At 43.5% G+C, this 12,363-nt stretch overlaps 1 protein-coding gene and 1 long non-coding RNA gene across 7 annotated transcripts in view; both read right to left on the bottom strand.

Moving 5' to 3' along the window:
- Window positions 1-349: 349 nt before the first annotated feature.
- Window positions 350-3,900, bottom strand: LOC123384633. Its single transcript, XR_006596021.1, has 3 exons — window positions 3,660-3,900; window positions 3,120-3,224; window positions 350-3,029 (listed from the first exon to the last, which is right to left on the bottom strand). It is a non-coding gene; the product is annotated as an uncharacterized LOC123384633 (long non-coding RNA).
- A 5,553-nt stretch (window positions 3,901-9,453) lies between these two features.
- MBOAT2 (membrane bound O-acyltransferase domain containing 2) overlaps window positions 9,454-12,363 on the bottom strand; it is a 125,906-nt gene continuing 122,996 nt past the window's right edge. For all 6 annotated transcript variants that reach the window (XM_023252136.2, XM_023252133.2, XM_045054995.1 and 3 more), the window contains one exon: window positions 9,454-12,248. In XM_023252136.2, the coding sequence (XP_023107904.1) occupies window positions 12,023-12,248 (226 nt within the window). In that variant the 3' untranslated portion in view covers window positions 9,454-12,022. The remainder of the gene's footprint in view (window positions 12,249-12,363) is intronic.

Below are 12,363 nucleotides of genomic sequence, written 5' to 3'. Positions count from 1 at the left end.
CTTAGCCCACGTTCTCACTTCTGGTCTGTAATCAGTACTGGAGCATTGCTACAGTTAAAGTACTGTCCTAAAAGCACAGGGATTTTGATGAATTCTATGTTGTATGATCCAGAAAAAAAAAAAATTCTAGTGCATGATAGTGCATTGGTAACTCTATGCTAAATCACTGAGAGACTCTAAATCTCAGTGATTTAGCATAGAGTTACCAATGCACTATTACACACACACACACACACACACACACATATACACACACACACACACATACACGTGTGTATGTACATATAAGCTTTTTATTTTAGAATAGTTTTTTTTCAAGTTTTAATTAATTTACTTAAGTAATCTCTACCCCCAACATGGGGCTCACAGCCACGACCCTGAGATTAAGAGTCCCCACATACCCCACATGCTTCCCCAACTGTTAACATCTTATCTTAGTACATTTGTCATAACTATAAACCAATGCTGACACATTATCATTAACTAAAGCCCACACTTGACTCAGATTTCCTTAGCCTTTCTTTTATCCTAATGTCCTTTTCTGTCCCAGAATCCCACGCAGGATATGTGACATTTAGTCGTCGTGTCTCCTTAGGCTCTCTTGACTGTGACAATTTCTTAGACCTTTCTTATTTTTGATGACCTTGGCGGTTTTGAAGAATACTGGTCTGGTAGTTCATAGAATGTCTCCCCACTACGATGTGCCTGCTGTTTTTCTCTTGAATGAATTTTGACCGGAGAGAACTTCCTTTTTGACCAGGTGTAGATCTTCCGCTTACAATTTTACACGTCTAAGGATGGGAAGAACATTTCAAATACTAGCACGGCAAGCCGGGAATGCTGGCTTCAGGCAGCTCCCCGGCTCACGCCTCGGCCCAGAGAGAAGTGGCTCATGTCTGAACGCTTAGTCCTCATCATTCTGTCTGGGACATAATATTAGCTTAACGAACATTTCCTGACTAGTGACAACGAGGCTGTATCCTGATGATGAAACCAGAGTTAGCTAGGCAGCACAGGTTGGGGCGGTGTGGTATGGAGGGGAATCCTGGGTAAAGGGAACAGCAGGTACACAGGCTAGGAGGCAGGAGAGAGAGATTGGAGGAAGTATATTATCCAACAAGGCTGAAGCATAGCAAAGGTGAGTGTCTCAGTCGATGGGGCTTTTAACAAAACACCGTAGACCGGGTGGCTTATAAGCAACAGAAACTTCCTTCTCATAGTTCTGTAGGTTGGAAGTTTAAGATCAGGATGCCAGTGAGGTCAAGTTCCGGCGAGAGGCCCTCCTGCATGTTGGTCTGCTGACTTTTCACTGTGTCCTCCACGATGGAAGGGGCCAGGGAGCTCTCTGGGGTCTCTTTAATAAGGGCGCTGATCCCATTTTGAGGACCCCACCCTCATGACCTAAGGCCCCACCTCCTAACACCATCACCTCGGGGTTAGGATTTCAACGTAAATCTCATGGGGGACACCTTCAGTCCACGGCAGTACGTGTGTATCGGGAGGGGCGTGAATCAGGAGAGAAAAGCACAGCGCAGGGTAAGCGGGGGTGGGATCGTAGAATGTACGCCATACTTCAGAGTTTGAATTTATCATAAAGGTTTCGGGGAACAGTTTCCTTTTCGAGGAACATAAAACACGTGTTGATGTTACAAAGACGGCCCGAGGCTGCGCTCTAGAGGGCGGATTGGAGGCAGGCCTGCCTGGACGGTGCAAGATCAGCAAGGTTACCACCTAGGTGGGAAATGGGGAGGCTGGGGCCGCGGGGAGTCAACTGCGCAGGAGGCAGCACACGCGGAAGTTGCAGACATGTGGCGGTGGGTAAGGAAGGCTACGGGTTGTGCCCGCGTTCCTGACTTGGGTAGCCAGGGAAATGTCTGTGATAGTGAATGGGACAGGCATTACGAGAGGAATCACAAGTTTCGGGTGATGAAACTGGGTGATGGATTTGGAGGTCCTAAATTTGAGGTGCCTGTGATTTTGAGGTGGGAGTCGCATGCATATTGGCCAGATGCGGGAGAAGGAGGGAGGGAGAGGAAGCTGGGAGACAGACCTGCCCAGGGGGTGGGACAGGCACTGAGGAACTAGAGTAAACAAGGGTGTGAACGGGGGAACAGGGCGTGGTATCTCAGCAGACAGCGATCAGCCAGAGGCAGAAGCAAGAGGATAGAAGGTGAAAGATCTTGGGGCGCCCGGGTAGCTCAGTGGGGTAAGCGTCTGACTCTTGGTTTCAGCTCAGGTCATGACCTCACAGTGCATGAGCTCAAGCCCTGTGTTGGGCTCTGCGCTGACAGTGTGGAGCCTGCGTGGGATTCTCTCTCCCCCCCACCAGAAAATAAATAAATAAACGTAAAACAAAACAAAACAAAACAAAAAAACGCAAGAGATCTCAAGAAGAGACTGGTCAACAGAGCCCAACGCTGCAAAGATCATGTGATACCAAAATGGAAAACCAACTACCACAGTCAGCAACAGAGATCAAAAATGACCCTCACGTGGTGTTCAGCAGAGGGATGGGAAGGAGTGAGGAAACACAGGTCCTATGTTGACTGCTCTTTTCAGCTTTATTGTAAAGGCTGTGGATTATGGGATGGTTTTCCAGTACTTGTGTGGTTTTTTTTTGTTTTTGGCGGGGATGGGAGCAGCAGCTTAATCCTGAGGCGATGTGTTTAGAACATTCTTCCTGAGAGCAGGCGACTCATGCATTTAAAAGGTGTGGGGTGACAAACAGGAACTCAGCTTTCCTGAGGGGCTGGTGGTCCAGTTGGCCAGCTGGAGGGGCCTCGTGGTCTCAGGAGCCCTCGGTCTCCAGGCGGGGGGCGGTGGCCTTCCCCACTGACGGTAGCTCAGATCTTAGGCTCGTCTCGTCACAGTACTCTCTTACCCACCCCACGAAAAAGGACGGCAACCAGTGAATGGCATCCCTCTCCTGGGCACAGTGCACCCCGCTCAGCCCTGGCCGGCAGATCCGGGGCCTGCCCTCGGCTGGTGGCGAGTCTCAGCCTATGCTAATGGATGCCACCGGAATTGCTCTGCAGGACGTGAGCACAAAAAAAGAACACAAGCACAAAATAAAGCACATTTGAAAAAGAAATGTAGTAAGAAAATAGAAAAGAGCTTACCGGTAAAGAGAAATGCAGTATTTTAATGACATTAACAATCTGAGCCGACATCTGCCTATAGCAACAAGCTTGAATGAGCCAACACCACCGTCTTGCTATAGACACCTAGAAAAGCATACAAAATAGAACGTAAAATTTTTTTTTAGTATTTTCATATTTATTATTATTTTTAAAAAAATTTTTTTTCAACGTTTTTTATTTTATTTTTGGGACAGAGAGAGACAGAGCATGAACGGGGAGGGGCAGAGAGAGAGGGAGACACAGAATCGGAAACAGGCTCCAGGCTCCGAGCCATCAGCCCAGAGCCCGACGCGGGGCTCGAACCCACGGACCGTGAGATCGTGACCTGAGCTGAAGTCGGACGCTCAACCGACTGAGCCACCCAGGCGCCCCTATATTTATTATTTTTGATAGAGACAGAGACAACATGAGAGGGAGATGGGAAGAGAGAGAGGGAGAGCAAGGAGCCCAACGCAGGGCTTGAACCCACGAGACCGTGAGATCACGACCTGAGCTGAAACCAAAGAGGAGGACACCTACCCGACTGAGTCACCCAGGCATCCTGAACATAAAAATGTTTTTAAAGCCATGTAGCTAGGTTTACGAGGAAGAAAGGCAACCAAAAAGCTGACAAAAAGAGGCTCATACTGACGTAGCTGTTACTTCTAAAGGAGGAAGAAGAGAAAGGTATGTTGGCCTTATGTGCAATGTGCTTTTTATTTAAAAAAAAAAAAAAAAAAAAAAAAGGTTGGGACGCCTGGGTAGCTCAGTTAAGTGTCTGAGTTTTTAAAAGTTTTTCAATGTTTGTCCATTTTTGAGAGACAGGGACAGAGCACAAGTGGGGGAGGGGCAGAGAAAGAGGGAGACACAGAATCCAAAGCAGGCTCCAAGTTCTAAGTTCTCAGCACAGAACCGGAGGTGGGGCTCGAACTCACCAACTGCAAGATCATGGCCTGGGCCAAAGTCAGACGCTTAACCGACTGGGCCACCCAGGTGCCCCAGCATCTGACTCTTACTTTCAGGTCAGATCACGATCTCACGGTTCATGAGCTGGAGCCCCACGTCGGGCTCTGCAGCCGGCAGCATGGAGTCTGCTTGGGATGCTCTCTCTCTCTCTCTCTCTCTCTCTCTCTCTCTCTGCCCCCAGCCCCACTTGTACTGTCTCTCAAAGTAAATACACTTAAAAAAATTTTTTTTAAAAAGACAAATTTTGAACCTAATGTGGCAAAGCAAAAACATTTGTTCAACGTCAGCAGTGGGCACATGAGTGTCTATTAATTGTGTTCTGTAGTGAACTATATGCTTGAAATATTTCATAAGGTCTTATTTTTTTATTTTTTTTTATTTTTATTTTTATTTTTATTTTTTATTTTTTTATTTATTTTTGGGACAGAGAGAGACAGAGCATGAACGGGGGAGGGGCAGAGAGAGAGGGAGACACAGAATCGGAAACAGGCTCCAGGCTCTGAGCCATCAGCCCAGAGCCTGACGCGGGGCTCGAACTCACGGACCGTGAGATCGTGACCTGGCTGAAGTCGGACGCTTAACCGACTGCGCCACCCAGGCGCCCCATTATTTTTAAAAAATGGTCTAAACTCCATGTCTTCCTATTATTCCTTTCCTAATTGGGGGAAGACAAGTTAGTGTTGGATAGTTGGCACGTAGTGGATTTAACCTTGTTCGTTTTCGTCTATGGGTGTGTAAGGCTAGAAAATTCTCCACATATGCTTTTTTTCTTCCTCTAGTTATTGCCCCTCCCACATCTTTCTCTGCCAGTAAAACACTTCCTCACAAACCCTGTGCACAGCTGTCCCAGACTCTTCCCAAGCTCCCCCCTCCTCCTGGTCCCAGAGGCCCCTTTGTGCATGCCTATAATAAAGCTCTTCCTGTACTGTATGGTAATCACTTACTAGCTTCTTGAAGCCAAGGGCCATGGTTTAGTTTTCAGTTGCCCCGCAAGTGGTAGGAACTCATGAATCATGGAATGGATAGTTCAAAGAACGAATACAAAATACATTACAATATTCATCCATATAAAACAGGAGCCCTTCTGCGGGCCTTCCTTCCCGCGAAGCATGTTACCCAAGCTGTTGTGTTTGGGAGGGATGTGCTGGGCTGGCAGGCAACTCCAGGAGCGGTGCCCCTACCACTCGTGGTTGTGGCCCAATGTCAGCACAGCCCTGAATCTCAAAAGGGAGTCATTAAACCTGCCATCACAGGCTAAGGCCTTCCCGGTGAGCAAGTACCAGGACGGGCTTACTTGGGGGTGTCCAGCCTGGCATCTTCGTACGAGGGTTAGCGGAAGACGTTTTTCCCATGGTGGTTCACGACAGTCTAGAGGGGCCTCTGGACGCACAGTTCCCTGGAGTTTGAAATCAAGGCACAGAAACCCAGCGGGAGCCCTGGTGCTCTCACTTGAGAGGTTTGTGTTTTGAGGTCTCACTTGAGAGGTACACTCACTTGAGGGGTTTGTGTTTTGAAGTAAGCTCCATGCCCGACGTGGGGCTTGAACTCACAAGCCCGAGATCAAGAGTCGCGTGCTCTACTGAGACAGCCAGGCGCCCCTAACTTAAGGTTGTTTTAATTGCCTTCCAAAGTGTTTATGTGACTACAATTTAAGTATTTTTCTTTCCACATTTTTATTTAAATTCCAGTTAGTTAATATACAAGTGCACTGTTTCAGGAGAATTCAGTGATTGATCACTTACATATAACACCACGTGCTCATCCCAAGTGCCCTCCTTAATGCCCATCACCCATTTAGCCCATCCCCCCACCTCCCTCCAGCAACCCCGTTTGTTCTCCATCCTTAAGTCTCTCATGGTTTGTTTCCCTCTCTCTCTTTTATTTTCCCCCCTCCCATATGTTCATCTGTTTTCTTAAATTCCACACGAGTGACATCATATGGCATTTGTCTCTGACTTATTTTGCTCTGCATAATACACTCACTCTAGCTCCATCCACGTCCTTGCAATGTTTTAAGTCATTTGTAAGCGATTAAAGAGTTAATGATTCCTTAGAATATAATCATCATGTTGAAGAATCCCCTAGTAAACGCAAGACCATGATCTCTCCTGAGGCGAAAGGCCTGGAGTTCACTTCTACAGATGGAATTTAAAGCCTCAGAAATTAGCAAACACACACACATATTTTTAAACTACCGTTTAATCAGTTTTAAAGACACAGAAATTAGAAAAAAAAACATTTATACGCAAGTTAAAAACATCTGTGAAACCCAGCAATAAGCCAGCAGCGCCAGGGACACGGACTGGAAAGGAGGGGTTATGAAATCATCACGTCACAGTGTGACCGACACAGCGGGAGTTCAAACTGAGAACCATACAACAAGAAATAGTTTACGGATCTGTTGAAAAATAACCCTTCTTTAAAAAAATATTTTGGAGTAACAAAAACAAAAAAGCACAGAACGCCACATTCTGGTCTTACCCGGGGAAGGCAGACGACAAAAACCGGCTGTTACAGCTGGGGCCCCCTCCCCGTGTTCGGGCGACGGTGTCCGACCGCTCCTAGGCACAGGTCAAGACACGACTCTTCAAGGCAGGCAGGAATGAGCTCATACGGTCTCCCTCTGCACGTAGAAGGGTTTCTCCCGTTCCACCTGAATTATCTCTAGTGTCATTCCTACTGCTTCACGCGGTGCCTTTCTGGTTCCGAGAGGCGGTCGTGCATAGGTGACAGACGAAGCTTGGCTTGGAACGTGTCTGTGTGGGGCGTTTGATTCCTTTCTCCCTGTGACACAAAGTCAGGAGCAAAGGTACTTTGTTGACCAATCTGCACATACAGGACCCAAAATACTTAAAACTGGGAAGGAGGCAGATGTTGAAGTCTGTCAAACTCTTCACGGGTGTCCTTTAGCGGTGAAGGACAGAACAGCGGTATTACCAAGTTAATTTCTCAGAGAAGTTACCCCAAAATGGAGACCGGCCAGGGCACAGTCATTTACGACTCCAGGAAAAGGTAGCTACTCTTTCCACTCGAAACATGTTATTAAGAAAATGGCTAGTCATTGTGTCGGGTGTTGCTCTGGTCCTTTTGGATTTTCATTTTGTTTCCATTTCTTTCTGCGGCAGCAAAATCTGACGAAACGTGAGCGGAGAGATGGCCGTGCACCACTGACTTCAGCTTTAGACAGTGGTTCCGCATGGATCTTTCTTTACGTTGTTATTTCTAGGACATAGAGTCTTGGGGTCATTTTGGTTTGGTTTTGCTTTATAAAAGGTTTTCTAGAAGAAGACAGGTATCATTAATTCTAAAGGCGAGACAAATCAGTCGGCATAAAAATGTGTCTTCAGGCGCCATTTCAGAAAGTCTTCCCAATCAATCAATAAACTATAGAGCTCGTCAGTTGTTTACTGGGATTTCCATGTTAAAAATCTATTAAAATAAATATTATTTTAAAACATATAAAAACATTAATAAGCAGCCCACTGATTAAAATGTAACCGGCTGCATCCTCTATACAATGACAGCCTCAAAAAGCAGCCTAGTCATTGATTATAAGAGCATTCCTATAAAACACCAACATGGAAAATTTCATTGTAAATTCTCTTCGGTAACGAGAGTCACTATACATAGATTTGACTACACGGTGCTGCAGAAACACACTGTGGAGACCCTCTACTCTCTGATCTTTCCAATCCCAATTTCAGGTACAGTTTAGCCAATCTTTTCCTTCAGCATTAGGAGCGTGCGCTGATACGAACCCACTCTCACGAGGACGGCTGCAGAAGGAACTTTCTGCACCTAAGGTACTCGTACAAATGATCAGCCATTCCTTAAATGTACACTTGGTTCAGAGGAAGAGTTTAATAAGGTACTTGAGGGCAGTTAAGATTACATTTCACAGTGTTACAGAGAATTCCGCACCTATGTGAAATCTGATGTACTCAATTTCAGCCGGGATAGACCACCAGTGGGTGAACGAAACTCCATCAAATACCGGTTTAGATGTAAAACTCTGGACAAGTCCTCCATTGACGCAACAGCAGGCACCATTCTGAAACAACTATTCTCTCAAGTAATTTTTTCTTTCAGTTTTAACGGAGAACCCTTAACATCAAGTAACTAATGATTTTGAAGTTTATAATAAGGAAACAAAAAAGTGTTAAGTGCCCAAGTGGTTTGTGAATATACAAACTAAAATTTACAGGGTATGAGTTTTAAATAGGAAAGACTTTTTTTGTCCTAAACACAATCTAGTCCTTGAATAAAAGTATAAATTTTGTCATTATTTTCACGGCCGAGTTTTAACATGTCTTCTGTAGTTTAAAGTGGTAAACCCTGTCCAGTAAACTTGGTGGGTTGCACTGACATATTCTAGGACAGATCACCTTCAATTTCACACGGCACAAATGAACAAACAAGCAGAGAAAGCAAAAGGAAGATCTGTTTCCTTCACTAGAGACTATTTCATGATCAAGGATTCATGTGAAGGGCTATATTCAGTAGAAAGGTTATGCTGCCACGCCTTCTGATTTAAGGGATTGAAAGATTTTCCTCGGTTGCCAAGAAAACCTTTTGAAAAGTCTGGGCTTGGAGCTGCTCAAGTAATAAAAGTAAATGACCATGACAATAGTTCTGACTGTGAATCTGCCTTTGTCCGGGACTCCTACACATCTTGCTAATGGCTTCCATTCATTACAAATCGACTGGTCATAAACTTTTAGAACTGATCCTTTACTTTCTTATTAAGAAACTCTGATCCAGAGGACAGGCAACTTGCCCAGATCCTAAGGTTCCTTAATAACAGAGCCAGATGAACATCCAGATCTCCCAGGACAATCAGTGTTTCCATGTGCGTTACCTTCACTCTTTAAAAAAGAACCACTCTTTGTGCTGCAAAGTTTCCTGAAAACTGTTATCTGTGGAAATCCTGCATATGCCTGTCACACACGGCAGGGGTCAATAACAAAAATACTTCTTAACCAAAAGCATGGTGGTGGCGAAAGTGGTGGCTGGACACTGTTGAAGCCAAAGAAACCTTCTCTACTATGCTGGATGTTTTAGAAGCTGCATACATTTCTCCAATTACCCTGAGTTCCAATAAAAATGCTCATTTTTAAAACTGAGAGTAAGCTACTTGTAAAATGGTGATCACTGAGATACATCAAATTAACTGTTACTGTTTCAAGAAAATGAAATTGAGGGAAGAATAATGTTTTTGTTCCCTTTTTCTTTTTTTTTCCCTGAGTAGTATAATAATGATGTTCACCGATCATCTCTGGAGTAGTTTCATGACAACTGAAGAGTGGAGAAATAATATAAATATGGACTGAATCTTACTGTGTTGATTAAAAAAGAAGCAAGCACATAGTACAATGAATCCCTTTATACTTAACAGTAGTAGAGATATACCAGTTTCCACTTCAAGTAGAAGTATTAATCCTTACAACACTCCAAGTAGATACAGTCATTTCACACAGCACAAAGTGTTTCTTCTTGAGAAGAAAAGTCGAGAATTAGATTTCTTTAGTTTTTCTTGATTACATACTTATGAGAATTTCTACAAAATTAGAGAAAAGCTATCCTAAAACCATTTCATACAAAACCCAAAAAACTAGTTGATCCAAAGGGATGAAAATCAGTCAATCTGTATAGATAATGTATCATCTTCAAAGTAATTGGAAAATTATTCAATCATCTTGCTTCCTGGATGGCAACACCATGAGGACATTCATTGAACAAGAAAACAGGTAACAATGATTTTAGGTTTACAGGCAGAGAAATGACATAGGTGATAAAAAATAAACAGTTATTATTTATTAATGGCTAGAGGTGGGCTGAAAAAAAGTTTTATTAAGCTTTCTTATTTTCATTTATGACATGCCTAGACTTGTCCTTTAAACCCTGAATTTGTTTACTTTTGAAAAATAGTGATCAGATTCTCTGCAGCAGTAATTAAACTAAGGAGACCTTTCGGGGGCAGATATTTTCCACGATTATTCTTTTCCATCGTCTCACGTTACACAGCTGGCTTAATTTCAATGCATGGGAGAACGGAGAAAATTTATTTAGCTATCTGTCCTTTCCTGGGAAGTAAGTAGCAGGGTATGGCTGACCTCAGCAGGTGGAAAAATTTTACCTTTAGAAAAATAACCACATTTGCTATAAACAAAGACCAGGATGTTTCTAAAGTTCTAAAAAGATACGCTGATGTTTTTGCTGACTGAGACCTCACCAGTTCCAAGGACGCTTGCTGTTTCTCTTTAAATGAAATGCTGCGCAGCTCAAGCCAGATAGGGGTTCTGCTGTAACTTCACTTACAAACTTACTAACGACAAAAATAAAAGACACACCACACCTAACCAATTTGCATTGCATTAAAAATGTAAGGCAGAAAGGAAATGAACTGGTCAAATAAAGGTGAAGTCAAATCAAAGACTGGTCAAATAAAGGTGAAGTCAGAAGGCCGTGTCCCCCGCTCTTCTCTCAAACCCCATGATCCCGTGATTCACTATCTGCGGCTGAAGCCCTACACTCCACGATGGCCTCGCAGTCCCCTCCTCTGCTTTCAGCTTACCACGCCCGTCACCAGACTGTGGCATTAAAGGAGACATCTAGTCATTCCAGGTGAGATCAATTATGGGGAAAATGGCCTGTAAGATAAAAGCATACTCTTCTACTTACAGAACCTAAAACTCATTAAAAAGAGTGAAGAGCAACATTTTAATGTAAGAATTTAAGAGGCTGGAAACTGATTTATTTTATTTTCTAAAAATGTGGGCCAGACCCCACGACTCTAAGCTTTCATCTCCCTAAAACTTTCCCAAATAGGAAGTAAGCTGTTAAGGATAAGAACGTGACTAGACAGTCACCTTACTCAGTGATTTCTCTTCCATAACCCTCACACAATCCACCACTATTGTTTTCGTGATCCCTCTAACAATCCTATATAATTTATGCTTGATAAATTTCATTTCAAAGTCCACCACATTAAAAAGTTATTACATTTTGATCTCTTACATAATCACAAAGAACTCAGATAAGTCAAGGTGAAAAGCACGTCTGCGGAGCACGTGGTACCTACACTGTGCACCTGTGCCCCATCCCAGCAGGCTCTACGCCAGTCCTCGTGGGGCCTCCTTCATTCATGCCTTCCTTCCTTCCCTTGTCATCTTCTCTTGCTTTTTTTTTTTTTTAAGAAAATAAACTTAAAATATCCCATTACCCACCTTTAATTGTGTTGAAGAAATTCTTCCTTGACGGGCTCTGACTGACACAAAGTAATTAAATTCTCCAGGAAAATAAGCTACGTATAATTTGGCATCCGGTCCTGTTTGCGGTTTCGCTATGTACTGTAGTCATCTGAGATACTCTAAGAAAACCCTTCCAATACTGAGATGTTTATTGCATTTTTAAAGTATCCACATCTTAAATATCCTGTTTCAAAATTCCTCCAGAACTCCTTTACAGCATATAACATCAAATATTGAAATAGTGTTCTCACAATATTACACTTGAAAATACCATTTAGGAACGATATTTCAGGAAATAGAGGGTTTAAGGCAAGACATTCATTTGGAAAAGTTAATTTCTCTCAATCATCCAGATTGACACAATTACCTGTCCACCTCTTCGGTGCCTTGGGATACGCAACATACATTCAGCAACAGGGCACACATATGACCGTGTGGACATATGCTGAGGTCCTGAGTGCCCATTGAAATAATGGAAATATTTTTATATAAGGCGTGGCCCACAGGGACATGGCCTGGGAGGGGTTATTCACTCCGTTTCCAATCTGCTATACAGGAAATTCCCTACCTAGATCTGTCAGATGTCCCCCCACTTAATCTCTTTTCAAACAAACACAAATCCCTTGAAAGGTGCTAAGAGTGGTTTCTGTTAACATAGAAAAAATAGCCGTCAGCATATTTTCCCCTTCACTGTTTTAATGATGAATGTCTAGAGGCTATTTCTTGATTCTGATTGCAAACATTGTTTGTTGTGGAAAAACTATTCTGTCCCAAGGAATTTTCTCTTTCATCAAACTTTTTGGATCGTGCCAGCTGAACATTTTCCTGTGTATTCTTTCCTCTTTGAGTTTTTTTCACCGGCAACAACAATAATACTAAGATACCAGCAATGTGCAGGCCGTAATACCAGGAGCTAGAAGAAAAAAAACAGAATTTACTTTATTAGATTTTGATCACGGATGCTTAGCAACTGCACACTCGTCAAAATGTCCCAGGCCCCACTCAGGATGTGTGCATTCACCACATCT

The sequence above is a fragment of the Felis catus genome, chromosome A3, assembly GCF_018350175.1.
Source record: "Felis catus isolate Fca126 chromosome A3, F.catus_Fca126_mat1.0, whole genome shotgun sequence".
NCBI lineage: Eukaryota > Metazoa > Chordata > Mammalia > Carnivora > Felidae > Felis > Felis catus.
Note: the sequence above shows the minus strand (reverse complement) of the source record. Positions and strands in the feature narration are given on the sequence as shown.